The 23392-nt window shown below is 37.8% G+C and overlaps 1 protein-coding gene across 1 annotated transcript in view; it reads right to left on the bottom strand.

Annotated features, from left to right (window-relative positions):
* The window catches only part of ABCC3 (ATP binding cassette subfamily C member 3), a 1985081-nt gene that overhangs the window by 264249 nt on the left and 1697440 nt on the right, over positions 1-23392 (bottom strand). The window contains exon 22 of the mRNA XM_044062096.1: positions 10716-10923. Coding sequence (XP_043918031.1) covers positions 10716-10923 — 208 coding nt within the window. The remainder of the gene's footprint in view (positions 1-10715; positions 10924-23392) is intronic.

A 23392-nucleotide genomic window follows, 5' to 3' on the forward strand; every position in this document is an offset into this window, starting at 1 on the left:
TACTTATCCCATGTGGGATATCAAAAATTTAACAAGACCAATACCGATCATTCTTTTGGCGTTACGAAAATGTGCTGGGGGTTTTACATGCAAGGGATACATAGTTTGCAATCCTGAAACTGCCTAGGGTGACACTGCCTACTACATATGAGTAGTGGTCACTATGTGTAGATGTGGCTGCGCCAAGCTAGTAGGCCAAGTATGGCTGGATTTGGTGGACGTTCAGGTATGGGGGTGGGTTGTGTGCTGTGGAGGGGATGATGGGTATTCCATTATGCATCCAGGTGTGTTGCATTTGATTTGGCCAGTTCCATCAGGACCAATCTGTGGGTATGTGCCGGTGACATTTCTGCACATTTGTATCGCACATTTTAATATTCATATGTTTGTGGGATTGTGTTCTACAGTATGGCCTGTCAGGTTGTATTGCAGATGTGTATACATGTTCTTTGTGTTTCTTTCTGATTCACCCGCTGCTCCCTCATACACCTCCAGTTCACCTATTCTGCATATGACACAGTCTCGCCTTTGAGGATTATACCATTACCCACTCCCCCACACACATATTCCTGACACTTCATCCATCACTGCTTTGGTTGATGGCCCATGACACGGTCAAGGTAACACATTGCTTACACTACATATGTCAGGTACCTGTATGGTTGTGTGGACTACCCTGGCATGCTTCACCTTCCACATGCTATACATCACGCACATAGGTACACGCCCATACTTAACTTTCATGACTTGGTTGGTACACCCAGGTAATACCCGTTCAACTATGACACATCCTGACAAGAACGGCTTGGACCGCATATGTGTGGAATTTGGCCGACTGTTCTGATCATTGGTAGGATGCCACCTTTTCCTATGTCCAGGATGGGATATATTCCTGACACATATCCGATTGTACTGGACAACACGTACCCACAGTCAACGCTATGGATAATAATGTTCCTTTAAGCCTACATATTGCCTTATTGTTGTAGCAGTTTATATGCTCCTTCTGTTTCATTTTCATGCTTATTCTATTTCCTGTCACATTTGGTATGTTAAATATGGACATACCTATTGTATGTGACTATTACATGCATTGTGGGATATAATTCTGTCATATGGTTGCTAGATATTTACATTTATCGTGGTTTTGTTATGGACACATCTGTCCAGCTGTGTACTCTCCCTCACAATGTGGGTCAGCTGGTGACCCTGACCATTGGGCTGGACGTACCTATTGGTGGCGCACTAACATGATGCGTTTCACTTCCACTTGGTATAACTATCTACACTGTATTGGACTACGGGCACACGGTTTTCAGTGTCATTTGTTCGAGGGATAGGGACCCCTTATTCCCTACCGTACACTTGTGTTTGCTTTTTCATTTTGTGTTCGCAGGAACTGTCTTGCATGCTTTGCATACGTTTCAGTATCCACGGACACTGACAGATGTGATTACTATTGCTTGCAAATTGTTATATGCAAGCATTTTAGGTTGCACATCGACAGCTGAAATTTCCATGCCTCCGTGCGGCACTTCGACACGCCCTATGCACTCATGCTCATTTCCTATGCACGTGGCTATGGTGGCAGCGCGCCTTCATTAATATGCATTTGGCGCTACTGCGCCATCTTCACGCCACATGGTCGGCGCAAGCCTAATGCCGGCCTTGCACCGAGCTTCATGAATCCACAGCATAGACTTAGTTGCAATCATTTTACATCATGGAATTGTACTGGCATAATTTTAATTGTAACCATTATACATCACTTCTAATATGCCCAATCATTGTCAGTCATACATTATATAGCTTATTCAAATCGGAACTTCTTTTAAACCTCATTCCTCCCCTGTATGTATTGTTCCCCCAGTTCCCATTTTTCCTATGTAATTTGCTTCTATCCTTTTCTAAAGATCTCAACTTCAGTTGTTTTCTCTCTGTTACTATAGTCACTACTTCTAATACAGTTGGTTTAGATTCTGATTTCCATTTTCTAGTAACTGCTTTCTTGGCAGCCACCACAATTAGACCCATCAAGGCCTTACTGGGTTCCTATTATGTTGTGGAATCCTTGAAACTTCGAACCTGAGAACATCAAACTCAGATGTTCGAAGTTTCAAGAATTTGAACGTAAAAAATACAAAACCTAAAACCTGCCTAACTGTTGCAAAAAGGGGGGGCAAGCCCCCCGGCACCCTCCCTACTCTGACATCGCAATACAATGTGGAAAGGGAAGATTTCCCTTTACTGCACAGCAGTGCAATCTCAGGGTCGGTATATTTAAAGAGCGAGGGGTGTGGGGGGTGCAGGGGGGCTTGCCCCCCTTTTTGCAATACTTTATTCTTCATTTTTTGTTTTTAGTTTTTTTTTTTACCATTATCGATGTTCTGACACTTCGAACATAAGGGTTTGACCTTATGGTGTTCAAAGTTTCAGAACTTTGATAACATGATAGGAACCCAGCCTTACTATGTCTAGGTAATTCTGGTACTGTATCATAGGTCAGAAAAATTATTTCCCTAGTTACACCAATAACTCAAAACTCCAACCTTTGCTGTCTACCCGAGGAAAAATTCTCTGGGGTCTACTTCGGGTATAAACATATCTATGTAAACATTTCCAACCAAAAATCCTAAATCGTCTAGATTTTGTTGCATATTTGGGAGACATATATCCCCTAATTGTTTCTTTGTGAATTGCTTATCCAATCTCTCTTCCTAATATTTTCTAACCTCCTCTGACTGATTCTTATAATTATCATGCAATATTTTGTATGCTCTACTAATTATTTCTTTTTTTGATGGCAGCTTCTGTTCTAGATTCTACTAAAAACTCTACCAGTGCTGATATTTTGTTTAGGACCCCCTATTTCTTTCTTCCTATACTCTGACATCAATCCTTGACAGGGAAGGCAATCTCTGACCTGCAGTCCAAATAAATTCTTGGCATCTTCCTATTACCTTTCCCTCTCTAGTTGTTTGCTCCTAATACCTTGATTCCTTTGTCAGTTTTCTCCAATAAATTCCATTTCCCTCTTGCCTATTGTCTGTATCCCTAGTTGCAGTCATTCCTATCGGCAGAATCTCCTTTCTCCATTCCTGTGTTGGCTTAGTTTTTAGAATACTTTCTGCTGCTTTATGAATATAATATTCTGTATGATTATTGTTATTCTCCTTAAAGGTCTGCATCCAAAGTCCCAGTCTCTCCTTGTTTCTTAAGCTTCCTCCTGTTTCATCATCATCCCTTTTCACTTTGAATTGTAGATTTTTGCTTGTGTTATGTATATGAGCCTTAACTGTGTAGCTCTGAAATATCCCTTCAAATCAGGCAATCTCAATCTGCCTTGTTCTTTTGGAAGAATCAGCTTGTCCCACTTGACTCTTGCTATCTACCCCTCCCAGGTAAAGTCCTTCAGCTCTTTATTAATTGCTATACACAACGTCTCTGATTGGTAAAAATATATCTGACCTGTTTATAAGACTAAAGGGACTAAAAACATTTTGACTGCTTGTATCTTAACTATGCATATCCATAAAACAGAGCTTCCAATTTCTCAGTTTTTGTATTATCTTTTGTTTAGTCTCTTCCCACATATCCTTAGCTACCACACCAGAATCATATTTAATCCATTGTCCTAAATATTTAATTTTATCACATCACCATAAATATGGATATTGCTGAACAAATTCATGTGTTGGTACATAATTTACCACTACTGCCTTTATTTTAGCTTCATTAATTTTGTATCCCAGAAAGATTTGAAACAGTCTCAAAATGTTCCACAACACTGTAATGTCCTTTTCTGGTTTTATCTGGTATAAAATAATACTATTCGCAAATAGAGCCAGCTTTTCTTGATTACTATACCAATTACATCCTTGAATTTCTGAGTCTCTTATTTTCTTCAGCAATGGTTCTAAATATACTGCAAATAACAAAGGGGAAAGAGGACACCCATGCCTGGTTCCTCTGCTCATAAAAATTATCAGAGAAGTACCCATCCACTTTAATTTTTGCCTCTGATCCCTCATATATCCGCCTGATCAACCTTGTAATTATATCAGGGAATGCAAATGCTTCCATTGTCCCGTTCATAAAGTCCCAGTTTACTTTGTCAAATGCTTTCTCTGCATCAAGACCCACAACCAACAGTAGTATTTTCTTACATTCTGCTTTACCCTGGATCATCAATGTTCTGTTAATGTTATCAAATGTTTTCCGCCCCTCCACAAAACCTCATTGATCCATATGTATCAATTTTGCATCACCTTTCCCATTCATTTAGCTATTATACACACAAATACTTTATAATCATGGCTTAGTAGTGAAATGGGACTGTATGAAGCTGGATCTTTACACTCTTTAGGTATTACAGCTACCATCAATTTCTTCCAGCATGTTGGTACTCTTCCGCTTTAAATACTATAAAACAAAACCTTCCTTATCTTTATCATTTTTTTCCTCCTAGCTTCCAAACTTCCGCTGGAATACCATCTATTCCTGGGGACTTTCCTGTAGATTGGTTATAATTCACCATTTTTATCTCATCTCCTCCTATCCTGTTAGTAATTGAGCCTCATCTACCTCTAACCTTGGCATATTTAGTTCTTTCATAACCATTTCTATTTGTACCTTTTCTTGATTTCTATATTTCGCTGCTTAATACAGACTTTCACAGCATTTCTAAAATATTTCTAATACTTCTACAGGATCTCTTATTTTCCTTGTTATAGGCTTGATAAAAGCCCTTTCTACTTTCTGTTGCCTGAGTCATTGTGCTAACAGTTTTTGTGCTATAGAGTTATCATCAAAAACAGTTGCTTAACAGCAATCTTTCTAAACTCATGCATACTATTGAGGTAATGCTTTTTCTGTTTAGCATTCTGCAGTTGCTCCTGTTCTTTTTCTGTAGGATTCCCCCTAGTTTGCAATACTTCATTTGACAGTCCCTTTAAATAATTCTTGTTATGTCTTAACCATATCTCACTTTCTTTTATTTCCACCCTATTTTTAAACTCCAATTTAATTTTATCCCACTCCCTAGCTATATTTTCAGAAATAATTTCTATCTTTTATAATAACTCCTGAATAATTTCCACTAACCATTCCTTATATTCCTCTATTTTCAACAGATGAGTAGGAAAGTGTCAGTGTCTCATTTTTATTTCATTACACTATGTTTTTATTTTATTTATAATTGGAGCATGATTTGAAATAGTTATGGGATGCTTATCAAGACCTTCAATTAAATTCTGTCTAGCCTAGCCAAGTTTTTGTATCTTGGGGATTAAGATGTAAATTCACTCCGAACTCTTAGTACTGAATTCACATCTTACATGCCAAATATGTTCATAAATTTCTTCAAAAATCTACCCTCCTTTGTTATATTTTCCCTTCTGGGACTTGTAGACACATCTTCACTGTTGCAAATCAAATTTCAGTCTCCACCTTTAAGTAATATTCCTTGCTGAAAACTGATGATTTCTCTCAATTTTATTAAGCTCTGTTATAGCAGTTTTAGGTGGAATATAAATACATGCCAGTGCAATCCTCCTCTCTTGCCAGTACCCCCTTAGTACTAAAAATCTACCATTATTATCTTTTTGTATCCTCTTCTGTCACTGTCAGAGCTCCTCTTGCAATAAATTTAAGTGCTCCTCTTCTCCTTTGCCTCAGGTATTCTGCTGAATAACCATCTTTAAAACATTTCTTTATCAAATTCAAAGTTTAGTTCTTTCCAAATGTGTCTCCTGTTGCATAGCTATTTGGCTCTCCACATTTTTTAATATAGTTCACTGCTCTTTCTGTTTTGTATTTATCTGTGAGACCATTCACATTTAAAGACATTACAGAAAGCATAACTGACTTATGAAGTTATTATTCCCACTTTTAGGAATGTTCATATATTTATTTACTAGAAAAAAGCCTTAATAATAAGCTTTTTTGTTAAATGTCTAGTTCTAACTTTTATGTTACATGCATACACTTTTTGACAGGTTGATCTTTTGCACAGTTGTTACTTGCCATATCCATTTGAGCCTATGTCACATCTTACAAAACTTTTTGTTTTATTGAAAGCCCTCAAGCAAAAAAACAAACACACCCCAATACCCCCTAAAACCTGTTAACTTAATAATAACACACCAACAATGTACATCTTCAAATATTGACATTTTACTCTTCTAAATAGGAACAAATGTCCCAAACTGACAGCCACAGACAGACCCGAGTTAACCTAAAAGAAAGGTTATCCATGCTAAGCCACATGGTGCAGCCCGTGCATCTACTAAGTGCTTTCTGGTTTTGTCTTATCTTTATATCTCTCTCAGCTGGGAAAACACTTGAATGTTTTCAGAGAACATTGTCTACTAACCATTTCTCTTTTATCAGATTGCCTCTTAGAGACATGAGAACCAAATACAAAATCGCTAAGCATACACATATTTACTAGAAAAAAAAGCTTTCATAATATTCAATATTCTTTGTCATTTACTTGCTTTCTCTTAAAACATATTACTAAATCAAGCTAAGGGCCTTAATCCAGTAATTCCTCTAAGCAAGAATATTTTTTTACACTGCAGTGCCTACATTTCTTAAAAGTGAACAAGGAGAAAAAGAGAAGGGAGAAAAAAACAGGAGCACCTATTTACAGTCGTATCCCCATTACACTTAAAAATAACTGAGACAACTTTGCTTTATAGCATGTAAAGAAAATCATGCACTATTGAAATAGTGCCATTAAGAAAAAAAAAAAAATTTACGTACAGTTAACTTTCTCCCTTCTCTTCCCCTCTCCTAAGTGTTTTTCTGAACATTAATGAAATGAAGTAGGACATATGCTTTTGAGTCCCTGCCAGTTTAACAAAGTCCAAAAAAGTCCAATATTTCCAGATCTTATTTTTCTGTCATTTCACAAATGTAATTATTGCTTTGAAATCCCACATTTTTCAATTTCCAAGTTACTGGTTTTATTCATGTTCATCTCCATCTCCTAATTCCTGTCTCTGCTTCCTTTCCAACATACTCTCAATTCTTTTAGTTGACTCATGTTTTTCCTTCTCTCATGCACTTTCTATTGACAAATTGGAAAATATTTCAGTGGCACAGTCTCTCTGTGCTATTTATTACCAGAAGAACAAGAAGCAGAATCTCCTGTTTCACACCTGACTTTTTGTCAGACAAACACTTGTGTTTCCTCCTTAGCATATACTTAATCAAAAATGAGTTTGTCCCATCAGGATCAGGGAAAAGGATTTTAAAGATAACTGGCTATAGCATTTGGAATCTCATGCCTGCTTCTTAAAATTCCCTGTATAATGGAATACCATTTACTCCTCTTCTGGCTGGTGTACAATGAGTAGTCATTCTCCACAAACACTCTGATCTCTCCCACTTTTAGTACTTTGTCCTTCTGCCACAGTTTTGTCAGAATCAACTCCTTCTGCTAGTAAGACTGCATATTTATTATTAAAGGTCTAGGTTGCTTTCTCATAGGTTCATTGCATACAGACAATGTGCCCTTTCAGTTAACAATTCTTGTTGTGGAATACCATTCCATTTGCTTATTTGTGCTTTCATAAAATTAATACAGTCTGCTCCTTCTGTTCCTTCCAACTTCTCTGGTACAGCAGAAAATCTCAGGTTTTCCCTGCATGCTCTGTCCTCTAACTCTATTAGTTTTTGAAACATCTGTTCTTGTGCAGTCTCATATTCAGCCAGCCTTTTTGTCATTTCAACCTCTGAGTTTTGAAGTTTTATCTACTCATACTAACGTGTGTTTAAAGCTTCTTCCATTTTTTCCAGCCTTTTGTTGTTTGAGTTGATATAATCCATCAGTGTTTCATTTATTTCAATCAGGTCTGTGTGCAGTTGCCTTATCCTCCTTCCACCTGTCTGCACTTGTTACCTGCTGGGCTGTTCAACACTAGCTAACCTGCACATATGTCTGTCTATATTTTTATGTACTACCTTTTTGTCAGTTTGGAGAAATCTGCTGAGCAAAAGCCTTTCTTCTTTGGTGAACCACAGAAAAGGCTTTGTAAAGAAAACAGTGCACAAGAAATACCCTTTCAAAACACGTGTATAAAACATTAGACAATATAATAATTAAAAATACATTAGACAATATGTAGAGTAATAAAAGGTAAACCATGTAGCAATGCAAATGCAATAAATCTTTCTCATTATTTTTATATTTTTGTTTTTGTGATAACTTTAGCTAATAATATAGGAGCCAGTATGAAAAACAACGTATTTCTACTAGTGACAGAAATGAAGCAGGTCTGTGTGTTTACCCCTTTTAAAGCCTCCACCAGGAGAGCAAGAGATCATGTCATCCTGCTCAGTGGAAAAATCACTATCAATGATTCATCCTAATTGATTCCATTTTTAGCAATCATTTCATAAACATGATGAGTAAAGAATGTACCCAGACAACTAGTACAATAACAGTAATGTAAAGAGCAGTATTATTATTTATTTATTTCAGGACCGGGGGAATCCACTGGGCCAGGAAGAGACTGTTTTCAGTGGAGGCCCGGGGAGAAAAGCTCTAAAAATATATATATAAATAAGAAGAATATGATACAAAACTTAACATGTTGCAAGATAAAACATCATTTGAGAAATATACAGTATGTTACATATAAAATATAGTAGTTGAACATAGTAAATTAGGTATACAAAACACAATGAAAAATAAGTATACAATAACTTCTAAAGTAGTACATCCATAAAAGGAAATATGTCATCCCATAGTATGGAAGAGATCATCCTTGGTGCAGTTGGAGAATTGTCCAATATCTTATGAAAATGCTATGTGAGAGACTTTCAGTTGCTAAGCAGACAACTTGAAAGTCTTGTGTATCTTTATCTTCAGCAGATACTGAAGGGCTGTTCACTAACAAACTGAAAATGATCAACTCAAAAGATAATGGGAGCAAAGGGCATTCTTAAAAGAAAATACACCACTTAATTGGAGCAATGCTGACTGGAAAAGAGCTCATGATGCCACAATGATAGCTATTACAATACCAGATAAAGCCATTAAAAAAAAACAGTTGTCCTACACTAAGTCACCCTTCTTGTAGACCTGCCTGCAATAAAGCTACTCAAAATTGATGCTTGCACTTTTACATTTATTTTCACATCTCTTATAAAATATTGCATATACGAGAAGAGGACATGCTTGGCTTCCCAGCTGCTATAAGATTCTTTCTTGCAACTCTGTGACCAAGTTGTTTAATACAGAGTCTCATCACAGTTTGCATTTACTAATGCTAATGCACTATAGGTTGCAACTGGTCACCCTGATTTTGAAACGTTGTTAGTATCATATAGTGTTAAAAATACACTCTGAATGACTTATTCCATGCAGATCGGGATTTGATGCCAGCTGCTTCAACCATACAGACTTAAAAAACCTGTTAGTATGATCTAAGCTGAAAGATTACTTGAGGAAAAAAGACACTTGTGCCTAGTTGTTCTTGTTCTGTTAAAAAAGACTGAAATAAATAATAAGACACTACAATAAAATGGATGCAAGGTGACTAAAGATGCAGACAACTATGGTATCACAGTGCCAACATTTCATTAAAACGTTTTCTTTGGTTCTCACCACAGCTGGCCACGTTTGGCCATGTCCCAGAGGAACCCCTCCTCAATCTTCTGTTCCACCCTTTTCCAGACATCTTTCTGACTTGTCATGTCACATGACAGCCCTGCAAGAAAACTTCTCTAAATCATGTATGAAAATGAACAAAGGAACGCACACGCACATACTACGGGAAGACCATCTCTGCTTTATCAAATACATCCAAAGGTTGTATCTACTTCTGTGCAGTGACCTTGTCCTTACCACACCATTTTGTTCATATGAGCAAGGCAACTTTAAACCCCTCTGTAGATCACCAATTACCTCACCTTCCTCAAGTAAAACTATTTACAGCCTCACTACTCTCTCCTTGCAATAATACTTACAGATGTCTGTCTTTAATTCTCCCCTTCCAGTTGCTCTCCATGTGTTGTTTACTACAGTTAGCTGTTGCTAATCCAGATTCCCTGTTGTGAATATGACACATGCACCATAAACACCCATGGTACTTTGATACTACAGAGTGGCATTATAATTCAAACAGTGTATGGTGCAATCTATGACCTTATGATTGTTGCACAAGTTGAAAAAATTAATTCTGAAGAAGTCTACAGTAATGGAAAACTGTAAGTCTAGTAGTTAGCACATAGGATTAACACTGTTAAAGAGCTGCTTTCTGTAGTCAAGAGTGCAAGACTTGATTACTTCCACGTCCATTTGCCTATTGAGTGACTCTGAGCAAATCACTTAATGAGACAGTGTTTCTGGTTGCACATGAAAAGGGACAGTTTACCCAGTGAGCTTACCCAGTTAAAAATAATAAAAAAGCTTATGATTTTAATATATTTAAGGTATTTCTACTTTGCAAATGTACAATGTTTGTAGGTATTTATTTATGTATTCATTCATTTTCTTGGGTGTACATTAAAAAAAAAAACTAAAAATTGCAAAGATGACAATCTTGACTGTCTCACATGCCACATCAGTCCTGTCTAAAACTCGTTTTCAGCTACATTAACAAATGTAACCACATAGCAACATTCTAAATAGGTCTCATCACAAAAAATTCAAAGGAACAAAATTAAGAACATGCAGATGCCACATACAGATGAGCTGCACTTACCTTGCGTGATTCCCAGTGCAGCATACACCCCTACCCTCATCTGTCTATTTTGCTGGGTCCCATTAATAACAGCCTCATTTGTCCAGTAGCTCAGCCATATGTTTGCACCTATCGCAGCTGCATTCTGGCAGCAGTACAACAGGCATATAAATAGTGACAGTAATGGGCCCACTGCCTGTACATACTGCCAAAACACCTTCATTTTCACCTGTGGAAAAACAAAAATGTGGTTTCAGAGAGGGATTATAGCAATATGACAGTTAGCTACATTGAAGTCCACAATAAATGTAAGAGTAGAACTTTTCTCCACAACTCACAGATAAATAAAATGCAAACAAAATGTATGTGCCCCAAGTCTTCTTGTATCTGAATGTACACATGGGTTTACTTGTTAATCCTTTAAACATCTAACAATGTAACATGACAGTTACTGCCCAATATTGTAATACTAGGTATCGTCTGCTAACTGCGGTGGTGGTGGTGCTGTGGTAGCGATGTCACCTCACAGTAAGACGTTGTCCTGTTCGATTCTCAGCTAGAGTGTCTTCTGTGTGGAGAAATGCGTGAATAGGCGTACCTTCGTTGAAGGTTGTGCGCCAGGGCTGGCAACTCGGCACGTAAAAATCTACTGCCAATCATTAGTGGACCGGAGTTCCGCTGTGGCGACCCCTAACCGGGAAAAGCCGAAAGACACAACAACAACAACAACAAGGTATCCTCTGCTAATAAAAAGTCATATGTTGTTTGTGTAGAATTAGGCCCCAACTATGCATGCTATGTTTAAGCTGAATTGTTTTTATACATGAGGTTTACAATTCTGCTGTGTCTAGACCCAAGTAATAATCTTTATAAAGCAGCAGTGCATAAACATAACTGCCTCCATGTAGTCAGAGGCTATGAAATGGTTTCTGGCCCAGTTTGACACTTTAATAATGGTTATAATACTGCCTAGTTCACACTTGCTAGTAAAATGACTCAAAACTGCAACCACTGACAGAATTATTTTATTTCAGACAAAAGCTATCATAGTCTGCTGTAATAATTTCCTGTTCTGGTGACCATTTTAAACCTAATTTCTAGAGAGGACTTCAGTGTGTTCCCCATAAACAGCTTGACTATACTTTAACTGACACCATAAATCCAGGAAATGAACATAATCTTAAGAATGCTGAACCACAATGAGTAGTGTAACACCCCTAGAATTTGACTTTAAACAACAAAACAACCACCCACAGCTAAAAGTAAGAGATCCTAAAATGTTAATATTGGATTAAATATTGCTGTATGTTACTTTCCTGCATATAATAACGTTTTTAGTGTTGTGTTCTGTAGTGGCATCAAGAAAGTACTCTGTATTTTCTGAGGCATTAATGATTCTCTTAATAGGCTGCTTGGCTACAGAATGAGATTACATTTCATTGCACTTGCTTGATAACAGAATAAATCAAAAGAGTATTTAATCTGTCATTTTTACTGTATTAAAGATTCTATCTTCCCTCCATCCCAGATGTCATCCTCTCCCTTTCTCCACCTGTCCCATGCTCTAATGAATGCCTGAGTGGATTCTCTGTCCATCAATTACTGTACAAGCTTATTCCATGGGTCCACAGTATATGCCGTAACGAACTACATTCACAGCTCCAGGGATGTGTTGGCGCCTACAGCTGCATTTGTTCCATCCTCTTTCTTCTGCCATATCTGTTCAGAATGGTCCCTTCACCTGCCTTGATGTTGTACACCTGATCATATCCACCTGCTCTGAATTCCTATGACAGCAGCTCTAGTTGCTCTGTTTCCTGGTCCATCTAATGTTCCCTTTGGTAGTTTTCTCTGTACTTCCTCTATCAGCCTAATGTCTTTTGTCCTTGCTAGACATACATAACTGCATACAGTTTTCAGGATGTGATCTGACTAGGGCCAGAGTGAAAGCCCAACCAGTGTGCCCATTGTAAATTAAGCATATACCAACAGCAGAAGTGACTGCTAAAGTATCATTGAGCGGCCAGACATTTTTTTAATTGCTATCTCTTAGACAAGCATTAGTCTCAAGGAAAGCGTCTGAAACTAAAAAGTGTGTCATTATTTAGTGACTTTGTTCCGCATAAAATTTGTGGTTTTCCAACAAATCACTGAGGAACAAAGTTACTAAATAATGACAGGCATTTCAGTTTCAGACTTTTTTTCCTTCAGACAATGCACACTTATTCTCCCTTCATTTATGCTTTGTCCACATTTTTTCAAATAAAAGATCAAGAGCAGAGAAAATACAAAGAAAATCAGGTATGTTCTGCAAACTAAAACATACCTGATTTTCCTTGTATTTTCTCCTGTCTCTGTCATACCTCTAAACTGTTGAGAGGTTACAGTTTTTTTTTCTTTCAAAATAGCAACAGCACAATCTCTGTTTGATATAGTTTTGAATATTGTCTGTTGGTTAGGCTTGTAGTGGTCTGTAGAATGATTGGCTAGTACTTACCTGTGAACTCATAAATGTATGAAGCTATGACAGAATATCAATGTTTTGGTTGGAAGTCAAGGATAATGATAAAAAATTCATGGATTCCATAGATATTCCAAAGCCACTAAGTCCTATGACCATTCATTGCTTGCCAATATCCTCCATTATGCTGAACCTCCTTTTTCCAAAAGGCCATACCAGTCAATCTAGGTGTAAAATTATAGCCTCTCATCCAGTCACCCAGTTTTTGCAAAAAGGAAGATAGTGAAATCCACTGCTTAATGTACATGGGAGGTTTATTCCAGAAGTTTGCAATGTGCTGGGTTATAAACCTATCCTTCCACTATGTTTTATTTATCTGTCGAGGAAAATATACGTTCTTGGTTCTAGTATTGCTGGAGATATTTGACCTGCACAGATACAGGAGATCTAGGACAAATGGGTCTTTAATGGCCTGATAAGTGAACCAGTGATTTCCCCTCATAAGTCTATAAGGCATTGAATAAAATGATAGAGCTTCTAACCTCTCATAATATTTCAGTTACTTTAGGCTTGTGATCTTTTTGTTTAGAAACTTTTGGGGTCTTTTTTATTTAAAGCATTGAATAAAATGATAGTTTCTAACCTCTCATAGTATCTCAGTGACTTTAGGCCTATGCCTTTTTTGTTTTGAAACCTTTGGGGTCTTTCTTATTGCTTGATATTTATTTATTATTTATTTACATTTGTAAATTACAACAAATTAACTAACATACTTAAAAAACTTATGTATATTGACATATCTAAACTAGCCCTCAGTGGTGACATCCATCCTAACCCCGACTCAAACATTTCCAACCCCACACCTAATAACCTACCAAAAAATTGCACCATCTTACAACTAACAGCTAAAAGAAAACCATCAGACCTCCTCTTACTAAGTCTAAATATCAGAAGCATAACCAATAAAACCCATGACCTACATGCCAACATACCCTTTTACTCCCCAGACATACTCATTCTAATTGAAACCTGGCTCAAACTTCACATTAAAAGTGAGGAAATACTACCTACAGGTTATAACATACTTCGTATGGATAGGCTATCTAAGAAAGTCGGCAGTATTGCTCTAATGTTCAAACACCACCTAAACATCCAGTTCCTAAACAAATCAGCCCCCCCAAATTGGAAATGAAGAAATCCTATATGCTAACCTCAAACTGAATGCAAATAAAACAATCAGCATCATCGGATGCTACTTCCCACCTGGCCAAAATACCTCACCCCTTAAAAATCTCCTCAGTTGGGCTAGCAATTCCCTTCTGCAAGAAACCTTAATTTTAGGTGATTTCAGTATCAACTGGCTATACTGTAACAACAATCAACCATCCCACCACCTAAACCTTCATGGTTTCTCCCAACTTATACAGTCACCCACCCAGATAAATAAAAACTCTACCAAACTATCAACTCTCGATTGGATATTAGTCAATAAATCGCCTCAGTCATACCTAGCTGGTTGTCTACTAGACAGCCTTAGTGACCATACCCCAACTTTCCTTCTAAAACACCACTTAAATAATACTAAACCCATTATCTATCGACAAATACATAACAAGAAAAACTGTAACCCTCTCACCTTTACCTCATCACTTAAAACCTGTAACAGGTCACCACTAAGGTACCTCAATCTAGATGAAGCCATACAGTTCTTCAATAGTACCTTCTTATACATCCTGAATTCTTATGCCCCCATAAGAAATGCCAGGGTTAAGGCACAATACTCCCCTGGCTACAAAAAAGCACCAGGTCACAAATGAAATGCAAGGACATAGCCTGGGAGCATTGGCGCTCTACAAAACCCCCTTCCTCTAGGCAGTCATCCTTAGAATGGCGAAATAAGGTGAAAAAGCAAATAAAAGAAGTTAAAACAAAATACTACCAATCTGCCCTAAACTCTTCCTATCACAATCCCAGACAGTCCCGGTCCACCACTAACTCCATTCTCCACCCAGGCAAAGTTGACACCAACCACCTACCTCACCCCCATCCTCCAACAATATTGCCACCGCGTTCAACAAACACGTCACTGAAACCTTACTAGCCAGGCAACACAAACCCCTCCCCACCCTCCCCCTCACCAGCACCAAATACTCTGCCCACCATCTTTTCATTTACTCCAGTAGCTACTTCTTACATCAAAAAGCTTCTACTAAAACGTAAGCTTACCAAACTAGCTGTCAACAATCTCCCCTGTGAATATGTAAAAATTGCAGCTCAAGCCCTAACCTACCTGACTTCAACATTGAGAAAGACAATGGCAAATACTGCTGGAAACGGCATACACAAAATAGCTAAACAGTATGGACTCCTGCGTATTCTTAATATGAAGGCTTCCAGTGACAAGAAACATGAAAAAAGCAACTGTTGTCTCAGATTTAAGACCAGTCCACTTACTCAGATAAATGTAAAAGTCACTTTGAATGTCATATAAATTCTACATACTTCCCAACTCCTTATAAGTAAAACAAAAAAAAAAAACAATCTGCAGGAATAAATTATACCGTTTACATTTCTCCCATTATCATATTCCCCTATGCCCCATTTTAAGGTGTAAACTAATGTAGTGACAGCACTCTTGCTATGGTAATAACTGGCTGTGGAAAAAGTCAATGCTTAACTGTAGAGAAAGTAGTAAGACTAGATGAATTTTAAGGAGCAAAGTTTTGATCTGAAAGTGAGAAAGAGATATGAAACGTTACATATTAGCATAAGATATAAACAGATCTTGTTTTTTTTACTTCTGAGGATATCAGCTACTTTTTAGGGAATTCAGTGCTACCCAGCAGACTGTATACTGTTGTAGTACCATGTCAGTAAACATACATTACAAGTATCAAGTGGGTGACATATTAAAGGCACAAAATAGTGGTCTCAGTCTTGCACTAGGCACTGACATGCTCTGTGGCGCTATAGCCCTAGTTGTAGGTTAGTGTGCCCAGTGCTAGCACAAGTGTGACAACTGGTACATGCAGAACTAGTAATACATGGGGTACTGGGGGTCAGTAAAGAAGTGATGGAACTGTGAGGATATTCTTATGACTACTAACAAAACCATGAGAATGCACTCACATGCTGTCAATGAATGTGGTACACTATACTTAGTGAAGGACTGTGGGAATGGGAATGTTCACTACTAGAGTGTGTGACAAGGTGCACACATATTTGTCCATGGATGATATGGTGTACTATAATTGAGAGAGGATTATGGAAACAGTAGCGTAATATGCTCACCACTGCTATATTCACTCCTACTACAAGTATAATGTTGTGCACACACAAAGCTCCCTGAGAATTACATGATACATTAGAGTCAATGCTGGACTGTGGGAAGAGCATGATAGTTTGCTCAGTGCTGCTACAGGTATAACAATGTGACCACTTAGTCATCATCTATGAAAGTAGATGTTACACTAGGATCAATGATGGACTGTGGCCATATGATGGTTTTCACACTAGTTGTTCATCAGACAATAATGGCCATTGTTGAGGAGATAAGAGTCATTTGGTATGAAATATGTCCAATACTGACAAACACCTATAAAATAAGCAAGAGTGACAAAAAATTAAGAAGCATCATTTTTATTCAGTAACTCCATGGCACTTTTAACACAAAACTACAATCTGCATGTGAGATCTATCAGCATCTTCTCCTTTTACTAATGAATATTGCAGTTCCTATAACATACCCCACTTACATTAAGATATTCCTGTTTTCCATTTATATATGGTGTTCTTTGTGTGTAAAGTTGGCTTAACATATGCCGACTTTATATTCCTGCTCTGTACCTCATTTATCAGCGCCATGTCTTCTGTTCATGTTTCTGGTTGTCCCTGAACTCTAAACAGGCATATCTTTTGGTTGTTTTGTAAACTGTAGTGCTAATTTAGCAATGTTAGAGTTCAGCAGATTGCAAACTCACCTTTGATGTTGAAAAAATCAGGTCATACATTCTATCCTTTCACCAGATGCTTGGATTTATGTGCCAATGCTGACACTATAGTGTGGCATTAGAGGGGTGGTGTATTCCTGAGGTGCCATCCTGTGAGTAAGCCCTAAACACGTCTTATCTGTTAGAGTTGGTGCAAGTCAGTTCTATGGTAAAGAACCTATTACCCTTAATTTAGGAGAGACTCTGTGATGATAGTAGAACATTTGGAAATATTTTATGCATTCATAAAAGGCACAGACAAAAATGAGGTGAAAGTAAAAATTAAATACATAATTTCTTACAAGCTTTGAGACTGCCAAAATATACTCAAGGTGAAATTAGATAAAAAAAATGGAACACATCACTCTACAAGTTAAAGAAGATTTTAAGAGTTGAGCAGAATGCGAGAAAACCATGGTTTTACAAGTGAATTACAGAACTTTCATTTAGCTGGGACACTACCTACGTTAGTGCAGTTTTGTAATGTAGTATTAGAAACTGAAAAGATACCTATGTGATGACGGGGTGGAGTAGTGACAGTGAGACTAAACAAAGGTAAAGCTCCTGGAACACCATCATCTTATAGGCCAATATCACTGTTAACACTGTTAACTAATGATTATAAACTGTTACTGGTGAGGGGGGGGGGGCTAGAATATTGCCAGTATTATTAAGTTACAATTATTAACATGTTGAAGACTGTTGTCTGGTTGAGGGTTTCAGAACAGATGCAGAAACCACTAACTTTGGAGTTTGGCTTCTCATTAGAATCTGTTGAGTTCCTAGTTGCTATTTATTGACAATCAAAGACTGAATTTAAAATACATATGGGTAGGTCATTAACTTTGAGAATATTTAGAGGAATCAGACAAGTACATTTAAGGTCACCAACATTTTTGCATTGTATCTTGAGCCGTTGTCTACAGAGCTAGTAGAGTAGCTTTAATTAGATGGATCCATAATGGAATATCAGTAGACTTCAAATTTAGATGATTTTGGTAAGATGTCTGGTTACAAGGTGATTTAAACAAAAGAAAGAGCAGTGGTAATAAATTATTTCCATTTCTTTATGTTGCAGACAGATTTTGAATATTTATTGAAAGATGAAAGTATTAGATATTTTTTGTTAAACAAAAAAATCTTTATTGAATTATTACTTATGACAAAGGCAATCATACATTTATATAAATGAAAGCAAACCATATTGACATATTTTCTGTTGCAAACATTATACATTGCATATAATCTTCTATACAGTCATTGTCAATCAAACATTACATAGGTCATTCAATTCCTACCTCCCCTTAAATCCTATTTCTCGTCCAAAACATTACTCTGCATTTATTGTTCTCACAATTCCCATGTTTTTCTGTAATTTGCTCCTAGCCTTCTCTAAAGATCCCACTTCTAATTCTTTTATCTCTGTTGCTATATTCACTGCTTCTAATATAGTTGCTTTAGACTTTGATTTCCATTTTCTAGCAATTGTTTTTTTGGCAGCCACAAGAATTAAACTCAAGAAGGACTTACTATGTCAAGGCAATTAAGATTCTGTACCGCATCTCAGAATTTTTTTCCTTAGTTATACCAATTTGCTCACTCAGTATTTCTGACAGAGTAGTGTGGAGAAAATTTTTAAAGTCTGCCAACACGTTACACTCCCAAAAATATGTTCTCAATTACCTCTTCTTTCCCATCACATCTCCAACATTTGCAATCTACCTGAGGAAAATATTTTGGAGTCTGCTTGGGGTATAAAAATACTGATGCAAATACTTCCAAGCAAAAATCTTAAATCTTCTTGACTTTGTTGCACGTTTGGAAGCCATACATATATCCTCCCATTGTTTGTTTGTGAATTGCTTATATAATCTCTCTTCCCAATCCCTTGTTACCTCCTCTGATTGATTCCTACAGTTATGCAATATTTTACATGCTCTACTAATTATCCCTTTTTTAACAGTAGCTTCTGTTCTAGATTTTACTAAAAACTCTACCAGTGACGGCCTTTCACTTAGGATCCCCCTATTCCTTTCTCCTTGCCTATACTCTGATATGAATCTTTAACAGGGAAGCAGTCTGTAGCCTGCAGTCCAAATGCATTCTTGGCCTTTTAATTCATTACAGGAATGTGTAAGTAAAATGTATACAAATGTGAATAGCAAGAAAAATAAGTTATAGAGCTGGAACAGAGGGTGCAAATGATATATTTATTTATTGCCTTTGTTGTTATATGCGTTTCAACCCTTTCCAGAGGAGACGCTAGAGAATTTCCAAAAAGCATGTGGTCATGATGTTCTAATATTTATTAGAAGAACAAAAGTGCTTACCTTATATTTCTTGTGGTTTTGTTGTGTCCATTATTGACCCTAATCGTTTACATTTTTTTTTTCATGAGGTAGCATGAGTCATGATTATATACGGAAAGGGGAGAATCAAAATCTTTTTCCATGTTTAAACTAAACCATATTAGAGTTGGCCTTTCTGTAATTTTTAATATCACCTTTTGCATGTTCTCCATATTAATCTTTAGCAAAATGCCATCTGCATATGCCAAAATTAAGAAAAACTTTTACTGTGTCTTATATAATTTATACACCTTTAATATTTTATATATATATTTTTTGCATACCTCTTTTGACTAAATATGCCATGCAAAAGGAAACATCCACATATTTAAAAGATATGCCTGCATTATGTTTCATATATTCTCTCTATGAAACTGTTCATTCATTTTCTAAGTTCTGACCAGTTATAGAGGTTCTTATTCCACATTTTTAATTCAACTTCCTATACAACAATTTTTAAAACATAAATTAAAGCTTTAATTTCTAAACTATTTCTTACTTTTACACATACACAAAAATTTCTACCTTTTTTTTTTTTTGTTTTGTACTTTGTATACACTCTTTAACCACAGACAAATTCTTATTTCCATGTTCTCACCTATGGCTTTTAACTCCATGCACATATTCCAACTTCAGTTAGTTTAATATAGGTTCAGAGGTTCAAAAGAGATTACTAGGCTAGTGGCCTTAGAGCCCTTACAAGCCTAGCCATGCTAATATAGAGGTACCTCAATTGTCCTTGGTTAGATGAACGTAGTTCGCCACGCGAGTCTATGATAAATACCGACTACCCCTGTCTGAGTGCCGCCCCCAGGGTGAATTTGCAGTCTCCCATCCATTTGTCCAGGTTGCTCTTGCATAGGGTCAGTGAGGAGCTTTGCTTCATGTGAATTGAAAGTTTATTCTAAAGCCGTGGCAATCTCTGGGAGATATATCTGTCTCTCTATCGTGTTCTGTTAATGTCACAGGCTAGGTTAAGATCCCTAGAGTGAGTAACTCTTGTGCCATTTGACTTGCGGATGTGCAGCATATCCATCAGGGCAGGGTTGGAAACTGCCCTGCAGGCCAAGCACAAGTCAGCTCTCAGCAGCCTATATGATACAGAATACAGGGAAAGGGCTTTCAGTCTATCCATGTAAAGCATGGTTTTGAGACCCTGTATTTTCTTGGTGAAAAACCTCTGTGGTCTCTCCAGCTGCTGCAGGTGTCTGGTGAGGTACATGCAGAAGCCAGCATTGTACTATATTAATGGTGTGATGAGGGTCAAATACAGTGCCTTTATGACATCCTTAGACCTGGATGCGATGCCCTTACTTATGAGATGCACAGCATAGAAGGCTTTCCCTACCACTGTGAAACTTGGTGGTCGAAGTTCCAATTACTATCTACCTGTATTCCTAGATCTTGCACCAATGGGTTTGAACTGGGGGGGGTGCTGTCAGTACTGTAATTATCAGGGAATTCCACTTTGCCAAAGGGGATAATAATGCACTTTTTTCCATTTAGTTTTACACCATGGCTTTGGCACTAGTCATTTCTCTGTGTATGCCTCTCCTGTAACATGTTAACGTCATTGGGGACTCAATGACTACACCCAATTTGCAATCGTTAGTGAACATGGTAAGCCAAAGGCCATTTACTTTAGCCTGGACATCTGAGAAATAGATTCCATACAGATCCTTGTGGTACACCACTGGTGACTCAACTACTGGTAGAGATGGAGTCACCAAATTTGACAGTATGTGTTCTGTCGATGAGCCAACTAGCTACCCATCTAGTGATGTAAGGGTTAATCCCAAGCTGGGAGAGTTTCTCAGTGATACTGGAGTTGTGTCAAAACCCTTGGCTAGATCAAGATAGGGAGGATGCACTGTCTTATCTTCATCCAGAGCTTTGGTGACTTTCTTGAAGAAGCATGATCTACCCTTAACAAAGCCAAACTGGGTTGGGTCTAGAGGTTTAAGGTCTACTATGTTCTTGTTGATAAGGTCCATGATGATTCTTTCCATGGCCTTGCAGATGAGGCTGGTTAGACGTAGAGGTCTATAGTTCCCAGGGTTGGTTGATCATCCCCTATTGTGCAAGGGGATTACTGTTACTGTTCTCCATTCTTATGGAACAAAGACAGTTTTCATGCTATGGTTAAAAAGAATGTCAAGTGGGTCCACTAGGTCCTGTTTTAGATTACTTAATAAGCAACCTCGGATGTTATCTGGTCCTATTGAAGCTGTGTGTTTGGTCTTTGAGAGCACAGATATGACCTGATCTCTAGAGACAGTAAGCAGAGGACTAGTGTCAGGTATGCTTTGGTATGTGGCTGGTGGGAACAGGGGAGTAAAGTTTGTGCCAAATCTGTCAGCTAGCAGGATGGCAATTTCTCGGTATAGTATGAGTGGTAATCTACTACCAGTCTGGCACATAGCTGGGCATTCCCTTTTAGATTTTGGATGTAATTAAAGAATGCCTTATGATTATCCTTAACTAGAGATGCTATTTTAGCTTTGTAATTAGCTTTATAGATTTCTGATGTGCTTGTTAAAGCTGTGGAGGGAATTCTTCCTCTGCTGAGTCAATTCCCTCTTGTTCTTAGACATCAGTTTCCTCCTTTTGTTATATAAACTGTTTATACTTGAGGTCTACCAAGGTGGCTTGTTTTTTCAGGAGGACCTGGTTTTAATCTGTTCAGGTACAGCTGAGTCTATACAGGTGCTTAAGTGTTTATACAGGGCATTTGTGTACACCTCTGAATAGGAGTCATTGTTGTCTGCAATTCGGGGGTATAAAACTTTTTAAATCATCACTTAGTATGTTGTAGGTTGGTTTGGAAATGTTTTTTTAGTTTTTTTTTTTCTCCTGTGGTGGTGACAGGTTCAAAAGTTATTTCAAAACATATTGATTTATGTTCTCACCTTGCCAGGGAGGGAATCACACAGGGGGGAGTGCAGTGACCACCCCCCCATTTTGGTGAGTACTAAGTCTAGGACATTTGAGCCCCTTGTGGGGCTGCAGACTCTCTGTTCCACAGGATTTGCACTGACAAAGTCTAGGAACCTCTGGGCGATCATGTTCATGTTCATGTGTGTCACTCATTTGATGGATGGATGGTTGAAATCTCCCATGACTATGTTGTTAGGCTGTATGGTGAGTGACTCCAGCAAGTTCGGGTACATTGTGTGCTTTTCTTGGTTCATGTTGGGGGACCTATAGCTAGCAATGATGTGGTAGGGCATTTTGCCTACAGTTAATTAGACATGGAGTAGTTTGAGAGAGTTATCCTATTTGACCAGTCTCAAGGTATACTTGGCTTTAATGAGGATGGATGCATTTCCACATTTGGTTCTTTCATGCTCATTTTGAGGTCTGAATGTGTGGAAGGTATTGTAGACTTGCACGTCCAGGATGCTCTACATGGTCTTCAATCACATCTCAGTGACTGCACAGACGTCAGCATCTTCCAAGGTGAGGAGTGCTTCCAGGGAGTGCAGCTTCATGTTTAGACTCCTAGCATTAACAAGCAGAACCTTGAGTTTGTTTCAAGGGGATTTTGTTACGTCAGAAATTTTGTTGTTTTGACATTTTCTAAAAAGGCATTATGGGAGAGGCAAGTGCCTTTGCCAGCATCTGAAAGTCTAGAAGAGACAGCTGAAGTCCATCTCTGACAAAGCAGTGTGGCCTGTCAGACATGTCTTCCCAGTCAGACAGATACTGGATCCCCCTGGACTGACACCACAAGCTAAGCCAATTGTTGAAGTTGTTCATTTTTTGTTTATATTGTGGCAACATCCTGGGTGAAAGTAGAATGCCGCATAGGGATAGGATCATACCTGCCTGGGACACAATTTGAGAGTTCAGTCATGTCTCTCTTCATATAGTCCACAGAGGCACATCTCAAATCATTCA

The sequence above is a fragment of the Protopterus annectens genome, chromosome 2.part1, assembly GCF_019279795.1.
Source record: "Protopterus annectens isolate FY-2018-M chromosome 2.part1, PAN1.0, whole genome shotgun sequence".
NCBI classification, from domain to species: domain Eukaryota; kingdom Metazoa; phylum Chordata; order Ceratodontiformes; family Protopteridae; genus Protopterus; species Protopterus annectens.